The 16,162-nt window shown below is 54.2% G+C and overlaps 5 protein-coding genes across 5 annotated transcripts; 1 reads left to right on the top strand and 4 right to left on the bottom strand.

Moving 5' to 3' along the window:
* Nucleotides 1-1,246: 1,246 nt before the first annotated feature.
* On the bottom strand, nucleotides 1,247-10,039 carry RLR1 (THO2 plays a role in transcriptional elongation). Its single transcript, XM_062943562.1, has 3 exons — nucleotides 9,524-10,039; nucleotides 4,665-9,371; nucleotides 1,247-4,610 (listed from the first exon to the last, which is right to left on the bottom strand). Exons 2-3 carry the CDS (start codon nucleotides 9,258-9,260, stop codon nucleotides 1,674-1,676), a joined length of 7,533 nt encoding a protein of 2,510 aa, XP_062806700.1. The 5' UTR covers nucleotides 9,261-9,371; nucleotides 9,524-10,039; the 3' UTR covers nucleotides 1,247-1,673.
* On the top strand, nucleotides 9,997-12,340 carry QC764_0027310 (uncharacterized protein). The gene is made up of 2 exons (XM_062940138.1): nucleotides 9,997-10,518; nucleotides 10,593-12,340. The coding sequence occupies exons 1-2, from the start codon at nucleotides 10,476-10,478 to the stop codon at nucleotides 12,053-12,055; spliced, it is 1,506 nt and encodes a 501-aa protein (XP_062806698.1). The 5' UTR covers nucleotides 9,997-10,475; the 3' UTR covers nucleotides 12,056-12,340.
* QC764_0027320 (uncharacterized protein) lies at nucleotides 11,539-12,128 on the bottom strand (the record flags this gene model as incomplete). Its single annotated transcript, XM_062940139.1, has 3 exons — nucleotides 11,539-11,559; nucleotides 11,600-11,831; nucleotides 12,121-12,128. 3 exons carry the CDS (start codon nucleotides 12,126-12,128, stop codon nucleotides 11,539-11,541), a joined length of 261 nt encoding a protein of 86 aa, XP_062806699.1.
* A 625-nt stretch (nucleotides 12,341-12,965) lies between the features above and the next one.
* Nucleotides 12,966-13,967, bottom strand: QC764_123260 (uncharacterized protein; the record flags this gene model as incomplete). The annotated part of the gene is made up of 1 exon (XM_062943561.1): nucleotides 12,966-13,967. The coding sequence occupies one exon, from the start codon at nucleotides 13,965-13,967 to the stop codon at nucleotides 12,966-12,968; it is 1,002 nt and encodes a 333-aa protein (XP_062806697.1).
* An 847-nt stretch (nucleotides 13,968-14,814) lies between these two features.
* SPO7 (Nem1-Spo7 phosphatase regulatory subunit) lies at nucleotides 14,815-16,113 on the bottom strand (the record flags this gene model as incomplete). The annotated part of the gene is made up of 1 exon (XM_062943560.1): nucleotides 14,815-16,113. The coding sequence occupies one exon, from the start codon at nucleotides 16,111-16,113 to the stop codon at nucleotides 14,815-14,817; it is 1,299 nt and encodes a 432-aa protein (XP_062806696.1).
* Nucleotides 16,114-16,162: the final 49 nt, after the last annotated feature.

Here is a 16,162-nt window from a genome sequence, read left to right as displayed (position 1 = left end):
TCCGATGCTTGGAGGCTTGGAGGCTTGGGTGAGGTCGAGAGCTGAGGGTAAAAGGATGAGGAATTATCGTGAGAAGGCTGTGGCCAGACGTAAGGTGTCAAGAGCCGCATCAAGTGTTGGTTAAGAAGGAAAGTGCAAAAACAGAACAAGGGGTAGGGAGTTCCTACCTTGGGGCAAATTGAAAGGAGCGTGCCTTCTGTCAGACACGTGCAATACCTCTCTGGGGAGGAAGGAGGAGTCAAGATGGGCAGGGGTGACATGGTTGGGAAAGAACGATGAAATGGACAAATACTGACAGATTGGTAAGGAGCGATGGTATAAGGAGAAGGTACTCTAGAGTGGAAGGAGCGATGGTAGCAAAGGACTTCTTGGGTAGTGTGTTCACTGACAGACGGCAATGCCAGCAACGGCATCACCAGTTCTGAGATTATCAGACATGCCAGAGTCTGCTGTAATACCAAACAAAATCCAACAAATCCAGCCGTCCCAGAGCGGCTTCTAAAGCTTCGTACACTGTCTCTGTTTTGCTTTCCCTTTGACACAATGCCACTTTTGCACATTAGCACATTAGCACATTAACACAACATCACATCACCCCTTCACCACATTAACACACTACCATATTACCACAATAACACATTACCTCACTCCATCTTCCGACTTCATCAATCACCAAGACTTCAAGAGCCACTCGAGATCTGTCATCAAGCTCAGAGCTCCCACCTCCCTCGCCTGCCGCAATAACCAGCAAGCCTGGTCATTCCGCTGGCACGATTCTAGACACCTTTGATACTCCTCACAAATACAAATGATCTACTCGTAAACTCCTCTTTTATTCCCCAGACGCTACCTGATCAAGCAAGAGCTCCCCTTACCAAATTCCTGCTGAAACAAAACACGCTATATCCCTCAACCTTGACCCGTCCTCCCAACTTAAATTTTCCACAAACACTTCCCATCATATCGAGATTTTTAGACACCTATGCCCCTTTTTCATATGTTGGGGATAGCATATCTACCGAATATTCGTGTCTACCAATGCATAGCGCTCTAGCAAACAAATACAAATATATAAATAAGAATAGTAATGGCAACTCTGTCACCGGGTATCTCAAAATCGTAAAGTAGTAGAGAAGACGCAGTCGTAACTGTTGCTGTATCGCATCGCACACGTAGGTTCGTAGGTTTCGGGGAGGGGGGTGGGTTGGGGTTGGGGTTGGCACAAGGGTTTTGGTTTTGGTTTGATGTTGGTACAATTATAATTTCTCCCCTGCCTTTCCTCTCTCGCTTTCGCAATCTCGTCTGACTTTTTCTGGTCGTTGGGAAAAAAGGTAGGTAGGTAGTAGGTAGGTAATAAAACATTCAATGAAACAATTTCGCTGTCGAAGAAGGTCGAGTCCGTCCGGTATAAAAGAAAACAACCACTCTTTCCTTCCTTCCAAATCACAAAAAATGGTATGGAGTAGACGTCGACTGACCAGATGAAAATATGATGTGATGACCAATGACCATTCATGATCCCGTCCCAACACAAAAATCCTCACTTTTTCTTCCTTGGTCAAATCTTTTTCTTCTTCCCCCTTCACAAATTCCTCCATAACCAACCCCGTTAAATCTCTATGACCACCTCACTGGATCCTCCTATCGTTCGGACCTTGACCATACCTGTGTTGCTAACTCCGACGTGGCCGCTTGTCCTGATGATTCCCAGAGTCCAACCCTTCGCTCCTCCGCTTCCTATCATTCCCCCCATTCCGTCCATCACCATGCTGGTCGCTGGGCTGCCTGTGAGGCCCTCTTGAGTCCCTGGGCTGCGGGATGCCCCCGCGTGGAGGGCCTGTCCGACCGGAGCCGTAGTCCTGGCCACCACCACCATGCCCATCATTCCTTCCAGACTGTACCGCATCGCTCCGTGGACCAGCATTGCCATCACTGCGATTGCTGCCACGATGAGTAGGCTCGCGCGGTCCAGCTGGCGGCATGTCCCTTCCCCCACCACCCGGAAGAGATTCACGGCCGGAGCGGCGAGGAGCATTCGGATCCCTATCATCACGGCCAGCACTCGGGACGCCGGATGAAGAAACGCCTGATCGCCTGTGGTTGTAGTCCCGTGGCTCCTTGGCGTCGCGGTCACGGTCCGGGTTGCGCTCTCGACTGCTAGTCCTAGATGGCCGGTTGCTGCGATCACTCCTATGTTCCCGGCGACTTCTGTCGTGCTCGTTACGGCTTGATCCATAGTCGTCTCCATTCGACCGGCTGTCTCCTACCACCTGAATAGGAACAGGTGCCGCTGGAGCACGGTCGACATTCACATCACGGCGCCCAGAATCCCGCGGGAATGGCTCGGGGCGTTCCTGAACAGGAGTCGTGACAGGAGAAGAACCAGCGAGAATCTGCGCGTCTGAACCCGCCAAGTTAGGACGAGAGCGACTCATCCGCAGTCCAGGACCGCGGTTGTTCTCCATAGACGTCTTGTCAATCATGTTTTGGATGTTCCTAAGCTGTCTCCCACCGGACCTCATGCGGTCGTTAGACGCTGCTGGGCCGGTAGGCGTGGCAAAGTCCGTGTTCAGGGGTGGAGGTGCCTGCCTTGACCCCGTGTTCGGTGCCGACATGGATGGCCGATCAGGTGTGTTGATCGGTGGCCTTGAGTGAGATGCGGTGCCGGAAGGAGTACCCGAGATCTGGTTCAGACGATCTGGGTGGATACCAGACGGGCCAGTGGGTGGTCCAGGAGGCGGGGAGGGTGCGCTGGGCGCTTGCTGATTGTTGATATGCCGCATTCTATCTGGATGAACACCTGCCGCAGGCGCTGTAGGAACAGTGGGAGAGTTGGTTTTCTCAAACTGGTTACCGCGCTGTTGCTGCCGCTGCCGGCCTGCCGCGGGCCCAGTAGGCACTTGACGCTCAGGCGACGCGGGGCGAACTGACTCTGGCACAGAAGGCCTAGTATCGGGACGCATAGACACCCCGTTGGCAGGACCCATTCTGTTTGTGTTCCTACCACCTCTACCTCTGGGTCCGGACGGGGGAGCTCCGGTAGGCATGTCAACCACCGACTGGATGGGTTGGAGCCGGCCGTAGTTGGGATCCTGCTGGTTCAATCTACCATGGTCCGGATCCGAGCGCGGCGGGCCACCAAATGAAGCATCCCTAGACCCCGCCGTTCTCTCATCGCGCTCAGCATTGCGGTCCGAGCGGGGCTGTGATGGCGCATTGTCGATATTCCGATCCTGGCGAGGCTGGGACGGGGCATTTTCAATGTTGCGATCCTGGCGTCCATGAAGCTGAGTGTGATCTGTGTTGCGATCCGGACGAGAGTGTGAGGAGCCATGATCTTGAGTGCGATCCTGACGGGGATGCGATGGTAAGCTGTCTGGACGACCTTCCCGGCTCGTATTATGATGATCCGAGTGACGGTGACGCCCATGTCGCTCATCCCGCGAGTTGTCCGGCTGTGCTGCATTCGCCGCGGAGTGATCTGTTCGTCTCGGCGATTCAGTCCGACCAGGCCGATCGCGGAGCTGATCTCTATGACCCGAACGAGGAGGCGCATCTCTGCTGTCGTTGATGAGCGCGGCTCTCGCTGGGTTGATGATGTCGGGCCGATCGGCATCCGCAATAGCACGAGCACGATCTGGATGAGTGGGCGGATCTTGGGACGCATTCGATGCCGAACTGGTCTGAGGAGATTGTCCCACTGGTGGTTCTCTAGGTCCTCTTGGATCATGTCGACCGGAAGCATGTGGTGCCCGGTCACGAGGACCACGGGCGTCTCTGTCAGCGGGCGCACCGTGCTCATTCCATCGAGGTGGCAGTTCACTGCGGGTTGACCAATCCCTCTCTGAAGCGCGAGCAGGGTCCCGCGGACCAGCATCAGCGGCTCGTCGATCAGACGAAAAGTCGCGAGGCCGCTCTGACCGTGGAACTTCTGGAGCGCGGAAATCTCTAGCCTCACGAGAACCGTGGGGATCGCGAGGATCACGGGCATCACGTGCGTGCGATGGGTGAGAAGGAAGGGGTGGGTGTGCTGGATGGGCATCCCGTGAATCCCTGGCTTCTCTCAGCTCCCGAGAATCACGAGAGTCGCGACTGTCCCTGCTGAAATCACGGGCGTCGCGAGCTGGAGGCTCACGCCTATCGTGACGCGTCGCTCCAAACCTATCGTTGGCGCCTCTTGGGAAAGCAGGCTCGGGCCTAGCCGGAAGATCTGGTTTGTTTGGTAGGCCATGACCAACTGGTGGGAGGGTAGAGAACTTGGGTGGTTCCGGCCGCTCCGGACGCTCATGTCGCTCATGCCGTTCAGGGCGGCCACCAGAAGATGCTGGCCCGGTTGGGTTCGATCGAGAACTGTTCGGCTTTCCAGATGGGCCGTTGGCTGGGCCCACCCTCTGACCAGGTCCATTAGACTCTCGCAGAGGTTCCCGCGGGGGTGGGGGTTTCGGCAGGATGTGCTTTTCATCCCTTGCCCTTGAATCACTCTTCTTCTTGCCTGCTCCGTCCTTGGTAACTTCGCCGTCTTCAACTTCGGCTTGGTGCGCGCGAGAGCCGGCTGGCTTGAATTCTGCTGCGGAGCCACGGAGCCCAGGCGTTGGTGTCGAATCGCCCTTCTGTGTGCATATGGTTAGTGTTGGTCTTGTAATGACGGAGCTGTGGCCACTTACAGCGCCTGGCCTGAATGCCTGAACAAGGATCCATTTCGACTTTCTCTTCTGTAGTTCGGAGTAGGCAGTCTGCGCGGTGACAGAAAGATCGACACGGTGGCCCATTTCGGATTCGGATGCATTCTTGGAAGCAGCTTCACGTTCAGTGATGGTCTTGAGCTGCTCCAAAAATTTGTCGGCCATGAAGTTGATGGCGGGGAAGTAATCAATGACGGACTTGAGAACGGTGATGGCATTGCGAATATGCATCCATTCCATGCCATTCAGGCAAGATCTCAAGGCGGTGTTCAGTTCCTTGTGCCATTTGAACAGCAGATCTTTGAAGGCATCATGCTCGACAAACTCGGTTGGCTTTCCATCCGCGTCGAAAGCGGTTGCAAAACCAAGGTACTGGCGAGTTTTGCTAACCTCCTTCAGGCCCAGGGCCTCCTTTTCGTAAGCATTCTTATCACCATGCCACTTGGACAGGTCGCCAAGGATGAGCTTCAAGAACCGGCCAACATGTTCAGCTTCGCGGACGGTGCAGGTGAAGATGATGGCCCGGAGACGGTTGTGGTTGAAGAGTCGATCGTAGAGTGACATGAGCTTGAAGTTTGAAGTAGAGAACTCGTGCAAAAACTTGACCAGTCTGAAGCAGTATTCGGCATCCAACGGTGAGAGGTGCAAACGGGGTAAGATGCACTCCTCGAGAAGCGCGTCCGATGCTGCATCAGCCTTGGTGATGGGCGCTGGAAACCAGCTGTCGACTTGTCTGCCGAGGTGTACTCTAGCTTTGGAGAAACGGGTGAGGCCTTCGTTCATCTCCTTCAAGAGAAGTTTTTGGCGATCCAAGATCTCGTTCCGTTTCTGGGTCTTCTTGTTCATCCCGTGCCGAGTCATGTCCGTTCTGTCCCTCATGACTTCTTCTGCTTGCTTGATGAGTCTGCTATTCTCCACTTGGTAACTTTCCTGGGGGAAGAGTAGGTTGCCTAGGTGGAGTGACCAAAAGAAGACGTAGAACGATGGGCTGATGTATCGCCAATCCTGTTGTGGGAGCACACTGGGTATCTCTTCGATGAGTGGCGCGAGGGCCTCAGCTAAAGACTCTGGCACACGGTTCTCGGGGGTTTTGGGCGAGCCATTCTCAGCGCCATCTGAGCCAGGGGCCTCGTTCTCATCAGCCGCATCCATTGCAACATCACCATCCCCGTCCGCAGCGACCTTGGCGAGCTCGGTTGAGTTGGTGGAGCCCTTCACTTCCCAGCGAATGCTGGACCGCCGAATTAAAAAGGCAAGGTTGGCCTCCAAGCCAAAGTCCCGCATGAGCTGAAGGATGTCAGGGACGAGATTGTTGAAGGTGACGGCATCTAGGTTGCTCTTCAGTAGATCGAGATACTGGAGGAGAATCTGATGGGTGTCGTCAACGACTGTGGCCAAGTATTTGATACGTGCACCGCCTTCCTCAGCATAGATGGCGTTCTGCCGGTACTGAGCGATGTTGATGAGAAGTTGGCCTGCTAACTTGGAGCTCGTCAACGCCCTCATGAGACGCTCAGCGCTGCGAGTAGACGCCGCCCGCTTGTCGCCGAGATTGATCAGAGTCTCACGCCGAAGTAACTCGCCACCCGTCATAGCGTGCAACTGGGCATCCGTGAAGTCAAGGTCGGACACGACACCGCCCATTGACACAACCAGCTCCTTCAAAATGACGAGATCAGTCGAGTTTCCTTGGAGGAGTTGGTTGTGAACATATCGAAGGATTGGGGACGAGTCAACATTGGCATAGCGTTGAAAGACTCTGCCGGAAAACTTGGACAGCGCTTGTAACCATCTGCTCGTGAGCAGAACTGAGTCCTCTTGAGTACGACTTCTCTGTTGGCCACCGAGAGAGCTCAGGACCGACCAGACCAAGACGTCATATCCAAGATCCGTAAAGTACTTGGTGCATTCGACAAAAGCCTCGATGAAGTTGCTGTAGGATTCGATTTGGGAGAGTGAGACTTTGCAGACGATTCCTGGGGATGGATAAGCAATCTTGGCCAGACTCTTGGCCATTTCCGGAATGTTGGTGAGCGACAACCGCTTGAGAATGCTGAGTGTCTCCAATCTGGTCTTTGCAAAAGCCTTTCGAATGGGTTCTAGTCGAGAAATAGACCCTTGGTACCACTCGGCATAGATGTTGTACCGAATGCTGATGGGATATTGCTTGAGAAGGTTCCACACACTGTCAGCCACCGAAGTGTTGGTTTCCCCCAGGCTCAGCGCTGGCACCAAGAGACGTTTGAGAATATCAAGCCACCGGCTGACATTTTCTGGCGATTGATCATCTGCAAGACTCTTGGTGCCGATGCTGCTAAGTTTGGCCATCAGATCAGCATCCAGGCCGATGTTGACGCCCACCACATTCATCAGGGTATCGAAGAGGGTAAACAGGTCGTCAACTGTCTGACAAACAGGGACGTTATCAGCCCACTCGTCCCAATAGAACCGGTAGTTGGAGCCGTCGTGATCATTCTTGTCGACGTGAGGCCATTTCAAAGGACGCTTAGGAGGTGCCGTGCTGACCCTGATACTGCCTTTGGTCACACCACTCTGATCCATGTCAGGCATTGCTTTGGGGGGGCAGTCGGTTGACGCCGCTGCCGTCGGGCGGCTCTGGTTGTAGACAACATCGATAGAGTGTCTAAGGATTCGGTGAAGCAAGGTCACGGTTTCCGGATCGGCCTCAAGAACCCAGTCGTGTCGTCCAATCATAAAAAGCGCCTCTGGAAGAGCACCGATGATAAGAAGACAGTGGAGAAGATGAAGCTTTTGGTCCTGAGGCTTGGGGAGATTCGGCTTGTCTTCCGTAGAGTCCGCACCCTTCATTTCCGTATCGGCCTTGTTTGAAGCGGCATCGCGGCGGGAAGAGTTAATGGGCTGGCCGGAGGGGCCCTCGTCCGGTAGAGCACCAGCCATCATTAGAGCATTCTTGGCGGCGCCAGGGCGATTAGCCCTTTCTTTCTCCTCCAGCTCCTTCATTTTTTCGGCTCTAGTTTCCTCCATCTCCTCGTCGCGGGGCCAGATAAAGTTCCAGATATCTGTCAAGGATATGAAACCCACTTTGATCAAGAGTGCTGTGAGGTACAATAGGTTGGCGGGAAGGGTATCTTCTGGGTCTCTGGCATCCGACGTGTAAAAGCGCAACTTGAAGCCAAGCATCTGAGCGGCGTCGCGGTTACCGCAAGGCGGAAGTGTTCTGGTGATCCTAATCCACTCCTGCTCAATCTCGGATTCTGCGTTCTTTGCAGCAGTGCCGTTCGCCAGTCGTTCTTCGTCGGCAGCAGTAAGCTGTCTACCACCCAGTTCAAAGAAGGCGTCGAGTTTGACTTGGCGGGCCCTCTCCCAGAAGGCGATATCTCGTTGCAAACGCTGGGCCGCCGCCATCGCATCCTCCTCCTCACTGTTGAATGGACTCTCGTGATCTGGGTGGGCCCATAATGGAAGCCCGCCAACGTAGGTATCAGTTGGCAATGTGAGTTGGCTTCGCGGCCACCACGAGCTGAAGCGAAGAAACTTGATGAAGAAACGGAACTGCTTGACGAGAATGGCGGCAAACACATCTAATGTAATGTCGAGAACTCGGCCGGGATTCAGATCGAAGGTCCCAATAAGGCCCATAACCTTGTTAAAAGTATCCTGTACAACCTCCGAAGAGGCTGGCTCGTTGGAACACGTGGTGAAGATTTCCGTCACTAGCTTGGAGAAGCCCTCGGTTTCCTCACGCAACAGGTTGTAACTTGCCTGGCGGTAGAGCAAATTGGTGGAGGTGCGGATGCTCATTCTAAAAAAGGTGTCGCGAACCAGCTCGAGAGGCGCCAGAACTGAAGGGTCAAGATCGACGCGCATAAGGGACAGAGAGACCCCGCTAGCCATCATGAAATCCTGAAACTGCTCTCGTACGGAGTCCGTCTGGGTGTCGGAATAACTGCCAACTGTGTCCAAGAACAAAGTATGCGGGTCGAAAGCCCCAGCTTCGCGCTCCTCCTCCGACGGCTCAGGCCCCAGGATTTCCCTCACGACACCTCCAGCGTCGGCGCCGCGTAGCCTGCCAGTGTTGACTGACCAGACAAGCTCCTGGAAGATGGAAGCGACCTCGGTAAGATCCTCGTCCTCGCGAGATTGGACACCATGCTCGATGATCTGTTGGCGGGCGCCCTTGCTCCATCTGCTAATGCAGTCGTCGGTGACGATGGTATAATCCTCATCAACCAGAATGGGAGATGGGGGTGCTGACTGGGGTGCTGGTGTTGGGGTGACGGTTGTCGTCAAAGGAGGCAGAGGGGTTTGCGAAGAGGCACTCGATGGTCGAGCCATGGTTGGAGATATTGAAGCCGGGGCGCTTGATGATGGAGGAGGCGCAATATGAGATTGAGAGGAGTCGCGACGATTATCTCTCCGGAGGTTTCTGTTCCCACCACCGCCGCCACCTGCTCCTGCCCGATTGTTGCGGTTGCCCCCATCAAAGCTTCGGTCGTGCTGCCCTAGTGAGGTATCCTGAGGACGATGCGGGGAAGGTCTAGATGACCCCGAGTCTGGTGGGACCCGATCTTTTCTCTTCCTCTGCGGGCCCATCATTAATCGTGATATCGAAGGTATCGTATTTGGGTCATTTATTGGTGATGCGGACTGCAATCCGCAGGCGCTGTCGCGCTAGCTCAACGATGCAAAAGTTATACCTATCAGCACCTTAATGTGTATTAGAATTCCGAGATGACATGCAAGATCGTTTCGCGGTACTCATATCGCAGACGGGGTAGATGTGGTTGAGCTCTTCGACCCCAAGACAACAGAAAAGTGTCCTAGGCAGGCAAAGGTGGTGCAATCAGCAATTCACGTACCGAATGGACCGAGACGAAGTATCGTTTGCAATGCTTTCTAAAATTCCTTTCATTCGGCCTCACCGCGTAGAGGGGGGAAATTGGGCCGATGTATCGATTGGTGCTCGTCGGCGTCGCTGGCTCGAGTTGGATGTTGGTGAAGGATAGAAGTTGGTGATTCGCGTGAGAATCGCCAAACTGCAAGCTCGTGGTCGTGGTCGCTGCGTTCTGCTGCAACAAAAGCTTGGCAGATCAAAAACGGCAGCCTTGTTGAGTGAGGCTGCCAAGACAACAAGGTGGGGCTGATAGGTCGAATTGGAGGTTGGTATCTTTTGTGGTAGAGTACCTGGCTTTTGGTGACAGTCATGCGGTATGTGCGAGTACTGTCTACCTGGTCACAGTCTAACAGCCAAAAGTCGGGGCATCTGGGATCAGTGCGCTTCTGCCCCACTCTAAACCACCAAGAAAAGGCCGATTGCCGGCGATGTTCTGCCCAGAACCTTGCCCGTTCTGGCCCTTCCAGCGCTTTGGGTAGCAGAACAGAGTGCCCTGGATGGGTGAATGGAGAATGGAGAGAACACCCTCTCGATCAATCCCGCGTGTGCCCGTGCCAGAGATGGGTGCTAGCGATGGCGCAATCCACGCTTGCGGCTCCTGCTGTGCAAGCACGTTCCCATCCATCCACCCACGCGGATAACTTGATGACCGATGACTGTTCCTGACCGTGGGTAGGGGGCCATGCATTGGAAGCCTCCTGCATGCACTTATATTATGAAGAGCCTTTTTTTTTCTTTCTTTTCTGTTATGATTCCCGAATTTCCATGACTCCTTCTTCATTGATCTTTTCCCGCCCTTCTGGAACAAGCCCTCTGTTCCAACTCTAGCCCCATTTGTGTTTCTGGTTTGACACATTCGCTCTTGTCACTTACAGCCGGTCTTTTTCATCTTTTCCACAGCACATACCTTACCCATCATGCCGTCACACATCAGCGTTGAGGGCGAGAAGCCAGTATATGGTGAGTCAGGTCAAGCTCTGGCTCCTTTTTTTGACCTCCCATAAAATCAAGACCAGTGACTGAATACTTCCAAGAAAGAATCACATCTCAGCCTGAGAATCCGTTCGCTACCCTCATCCCGGACCAGCAAATCGCCATTATTCCATCCTTCACCCTCGAGTCTGGAGTGACTCTGCGAAATGTACCTGTTGCCTACACCACGAGAGGCACTCTCAACCCGGAGGGCGACAATGCCATGGTCATCTGCCACGCTCTCACTGGCAGCGCCGATGTGAGCGACTGGTGGGGCCCTCTGCTGGGCCGGGCAGGGAGAGCCTTCGACGTAACTCGCTTCTTCATCGTATGCATGAACAGCCTGGGGAGCCCATACGGAACCGCCAGTCCCGTCACCGCCAAAGACGGAGATGCCTCCAAGGGCAACTACGGACCAGAATTTCCCCTCACCACCATCAGGGATGATGTCAGGCTTCACAAGCTGCTCCTAGATGAATTGGGCGTCAAGCAGGTGGCAGCCGTGATCGGCGGCTCCCTCGGTGGCATGTTTGTGTTGGAATGGGCCTACCTCGGCAAGGAGTATGTGCGGTGCGTCGTCCCCATCGCCACCTCGAGCCGACACAGCGCCTGGGGCATCAGCTGGGGGGAAGCCCAACGGCAGTCCATCTACGCCGACCCCAAGTATGAGGATGGGTATTATTCCTATGAGGACCCACCCGTCACCGGTCTCGGAGCCGCGCGCATGGCCGCCTTGCTGACGTACCGGAGCCGAAACTCGTTCGAGGCACGATTCGGCCGCAACACCCCGGATCCCTCCAAGCGGCAGGCCATCCGCGAGAGGCCGGACCCCACCACCCCGTCCGAAGCCCATTTCCACATCCACAATGACGGGCACAAGTGGAAGCGATCCCCGCCCCGGACCAACAGCCAGAGCGAAAATATCCCGCTTTCGCCTTCTTCCAACAATGGGAAAAGCAGGGCAGACAAGGCTGCAGAGGCGGAAGAGGCAGCCCCTGACCCTCAGTTTCACGGCCCAGCCAAGGAGAGCTTGACAGGAGGAGAGGTTATGCCCGCGCAATCCACTTACTTTTCCGCGCAGTCGTACCTCCGCTACCAGGGACAGAAGTTCGTCAAGCGCTTCGACAGCAACTGTTACATCGCCATGACCCGCAAGCTGGACACCCACGACGTGAGCCGCGACCGCGCCCCGACCGTTGCCGAGGCGCTGGCTTTGATTCAGCAACCTACTCTTGTTTTGGGTATCGAGAGCGACGGGTTGTTTACTTTTGCGGAGCAGGAAGAGCTGGCGGCACATATTCCTGATGCGAGATTGGAGAGGATAGACAGCCCGGAGGGGCACGATGCTTTCCTGTTGCAATTTGAGCAGGTGAATCGGTATATTCTTGGCTTTTTGAAGGAGGTGCTCCCAGATATTATGGAGAAGGATGTGGGTGATCAGGGAGTGGAGGAAGAAGGGGTTGGAGTTGTGACCAAGAGCAGCACGTTTGGGGAGGCAGAGGTGGGGGATATCACTGCTTGGTAGGAGGATAGATGGGGGAAGGCAGTTTGAACTTTTCAACAAGGCAATACAGCATTGGATTTGCGTACTTTGGCATGTCTATCTTAAACCTGTGCTGCCATTCTTTCCACTTGATGTGAGGTTTGAGATTCACTACTGCCGGATCCCTAGTACCTTATACCACAGGCAGATGGACATTTTCGCAACAACAACAACAACGGTTTTGCTAAACTTTTGTCGATTCGAAGCTGTGCTATATCGTGGGTGGGATGATGCAGCATGCAGGTGAACAGACACTTAAACGTGGGGTACATATAGAAGGGTGACCTTCCCCTCTTCCCCGCGTAAAACGTGCTGCCTAAGAAGCTGAGCAAAATGTGATATTTCGGAGGTGTGTCTGGTGTGTGGGATCTTAATCCCTTGACCTGAGCATCTCATTTCAGCTCTCAGGAGAATGATGAAGAAGGGCTGGCGACATTGGAGGGCAATGGTATGACGTAGGGTTGTCTTGAAATCAGCCTTGTCATCAGTTTTATTTAGAGCTGTACTTTACCAGAAGGATTGTCCTCAACAGAGGGCATGCCTTACCAAGGTAGTTGATTTTCACAGTTGGCATTGACAGTTTCAGCATCAAGTTATGCATCCATTACAATCTAGCCATTAGCTAACCAATCTGCGGCAACACACTTCTGCTGTGCATGTGCGCAAAGAGAAAGGGGGGTATATAACTGAACTGAACTCAACCGAACCGCGTGACCTTCCGTTTTCCCACATGTCCCAGAAATCTGTCAACTCCCTCAAAGCGATGGTCCGTAAGCAAAATTAATTACACACGTTTCTCTCCTCTCTCGCGGCCGCCGGCGTAAAAACACTGCATTCTCCCTGTGTGCCACAACTCCACCCTGTCTTTGGAATAGGACCTATGTGAAGACTCCTACACCTCCCGTGACACAAACGGCGCAAAATCCCTTCTCTGCCCGGCCTCATCCCCACCTCTGAATCTTTCCAAATCGTCACTATAACCTCCATCAACCTCCATGAACGCATCCTCTGTTGATCCCTGCGCCTGCTGTGGCTGAACGGAGGATGTCGCCCTGGATAACCTCCTCTTGATCATGCTCCTGACATTTTCCTGCCCCTGGCTACCATCCTGTGGCTGACCCCGACTCCTCGTCACATCCCTTTTCGCCTGTAGGATATCCTGATACGTCTGCAGGACCGTCTTGTCATCGTCTGTAAGTGACACGCAAAACCGCTGCAGCACGACAAAGTGAACCGCCTGGACAAGATCAAGTCCAAACATAGTCATCAGGTATGCCGTCACAAAAACGGCAGAGCGGTCGTTTCCCGTCTCACACACCACCAAGACCTTGCCTTTCCTTTGACCGGTGGGATCAGAGCGCGCGGCAGCGATGAGGTGAGCATTGATTTTTTGGGCAGCTTGCCCGAATAGTCCGATCATGCTCTGCATGTGAGGAACGTCAACACTGTCAGTCGCTATCCCTACTTCTTCAGCGGCGCGCTGGATGCTTCGAAGAATTCCCTTGTACCGAGCGTCCGCGACGCCAAAAATGAGCGTTATCCCCTTCTCTCGAAGAAAGTCATGATCTTTGACGCTGCTGGCGGGACCGAGGTAAAGAAAATCGAGGATGGGCTGAGCCAGCCGGCGGTGGGCGTACTGCCAATGGAGAGACGGATCGACAGCTCGCTCGGTGTCGAGGTGACTAAACAGCTCCCGGAGCTCCTCCTCTGTGTAATCACCTGCACCAGAGGAATTGTTTAAATCCGAGAAAGGGTCAATGGACAGAGTTGGGTTGCTGGACCGTCCTGGGAGAGCGGGAATATGAATATATGGGGGTTCAGGGGCGCGACGCATGGTTTGTGCCGAGCGGACCACTCCTTCGGCGATGGGCGATTTTTCCCGTTCCATGTCCATTTCAATAGGTTGTTGTGTGTTGATTCCTTACGAGGTCGCAATGAGAGGTCTCAAATCAGATAATGCGAATTCAAAGCAGAAGAGTTTGACTGAAGGGGTGTTTAGTCTTGGGGTTCTGGAAGTGAAATCTTGACCAGGCACTCCGCTGGCCTTTAATATGAGCTCACCAAGGCTGCTGGTGTGTCTTTTGGCAGAGAGAGCTGCCAGGCTATAGAATATGATGGTGTCGCGCCACGTAGGTATATAGTGAGCAAAAAAAAAAAAATCTCCTGATAGAGGATTACTGAAGTCGACGGTGTGAATTGGTGAGATGAACGTCCGCTATGCCTGTGGCTCTTGACTCAAGTGAGATGCAGACCTAACCTGCCACAAGGGAACAGTTGAGTGGCAGGCAGCAGTGTGGGGCGGCGGCATGTCACCTGCAGCTTAGCCAGTCCAGGAACTTGATACCACAAGGGCGCAGTGAAAGAAGTTGGGAGCTTTGATGCACCGTCTTACATAAAAAGGATAAAGTCTCCAACTCGATATAGAGAGAACCACCTAAAGGAATGCCCATCTTCATTAAATCCACCCAGGATGTCTTGTTCAGTTGAGGAATCGAGAGTCATACCCAAATCTTATGGAGGAGTTGAATAGAGCTTTTCAGCTGGTACCTTGCATCGTACTTCGTTGGACAACCAAGTAAAAACATCGACAACATGGGCACCGCCTCAGGGCATTGCATTCAGGGTAGTAACGAAAGCATGCTCGATCAACCAAGCAGGTCTATCTGTGTGCAATGCAGCCAGGCGCTAGAAGCAGCATTTCAAACCCAAAAAACTCTTCTCAGAAACTTGATCGACATGATCTATACTCTTTTCGTCGGCGTCGACTCTTTGGCCAAGGGCGACGTTATTTCGGGCGTCACCGACCTCGATTCCACACGAGGTCGTGTTTTGCTGGCCGAGCCTAGCTTCTTCCGCTTCTTTTCAGACGCCGTAGAAGATGTGCTTGCCTTTCGTGCGACTCCGAGATATTGGTCGTCAACCTCGAGCGTCGGTGTCGTGCTTCGCGATCCTGGTGTTCCCAGGTTCATGCTTCCTCTTCTCATGGTGCCACTCCCGCTCCTCGTCCGCTTGTGTTCACCCAATACTGCCGCATGGCGAGGGTGGTGTGGATGATGGGCTACCTTCTCGGGATGGTGCTGCGACGGTTTGTCCACCACCTTGCGCCAGGGAAGCCACCAAAGCCAACCCCCGTGTTCCCTTCGCAGCCTGAGGTCCCTCTCCTTAAGCTTCACCCTCAACAAAGCACGCCTTTCGTTCTCCCTTTCCCAGTACTCCGCCCTGTACAACTCCCAGTTCTCCCGGAAGCTGGGCGAGAACGGCTTCGCCAGCAGCAGAAGCTTGACATAATCCCCACCCGGTGCCAGGTCCTCTTCATGCCCCCCCTTTTCCTCATCCCAATTTGTGACATGTACACTCGGATGCGAGTCCTTGCTCAAATTCAACTCCCTATCCACCTCCCTCAACACGGTCGGGTCCACAAACCGGTAAGAACTCCCATTGTTCGAAAACACACCATACGTCAAAAACCAGCCGATTGTGCTCAGCGCCTCCTTCCACCACGGCCTTTTCATAACCACCAACTTACAGTTGAACCCCCTCAGCCCCCTGTTGCTGACCGTAAACCACCTTCTCGGCCACCTCACGCCCCTTTCCCAGATCCCAGTCAGCCAGACGAGCAGTCCGGTCATGACGCCACCCAGGAAGCACATCCTTTCTGTTGTTTCCACCATCCAGTATACCGACCCGCCCACGCCCGAGCCGTCTTCTCTTGGTGCCAGAAAGAGTGCGTACCCAAACCCAGCCGTCCATATCGTGAGCAGCGAGAGGAAGAAAGTGTGATGCCGGCGCCGGGCGCGGAGCTCGAGATACTGCACGCGCAGGGAGGCTTCGAGTATCAAAAGGTTGAGGTAGATCATGGATGGGGAGGACGGCGTGTGGGAGAGGGGATCTCCCGTTGGCGACGATGACTTCTCATCTGCGCCTCCTGGGCCCGGTTCGGTAGTAACACCACTTGTTTTGGAGAGGTCATTGCGGGAGGTGAGGCCGGCCGCAGAGGAGAGGGGGGCGCCTTTGACAATGGAGTCAAGGGTATCGGCCATGGTCTGATTCGTTCCGGCCGCCGGATGGGGGGGAAGGGCGGGTAGCGGA

This window comes from Podospora pseudoanserina, chromosome 1 (assembly GCF_035222485.1).
Source record: "Podospora pseudoanserina strain CBS 124.78 chromosome 1, whole genome shotgun sequence".
NCBI lineage: Eukaryota > Fungi > Ascomycota > Sordariomycetes > Sordariales > Podosporaceae > Podospora > Podospora pseudoanserina.
This window is presented reverse-complemented; position numbering and strand designations above follow the sequence as displayed.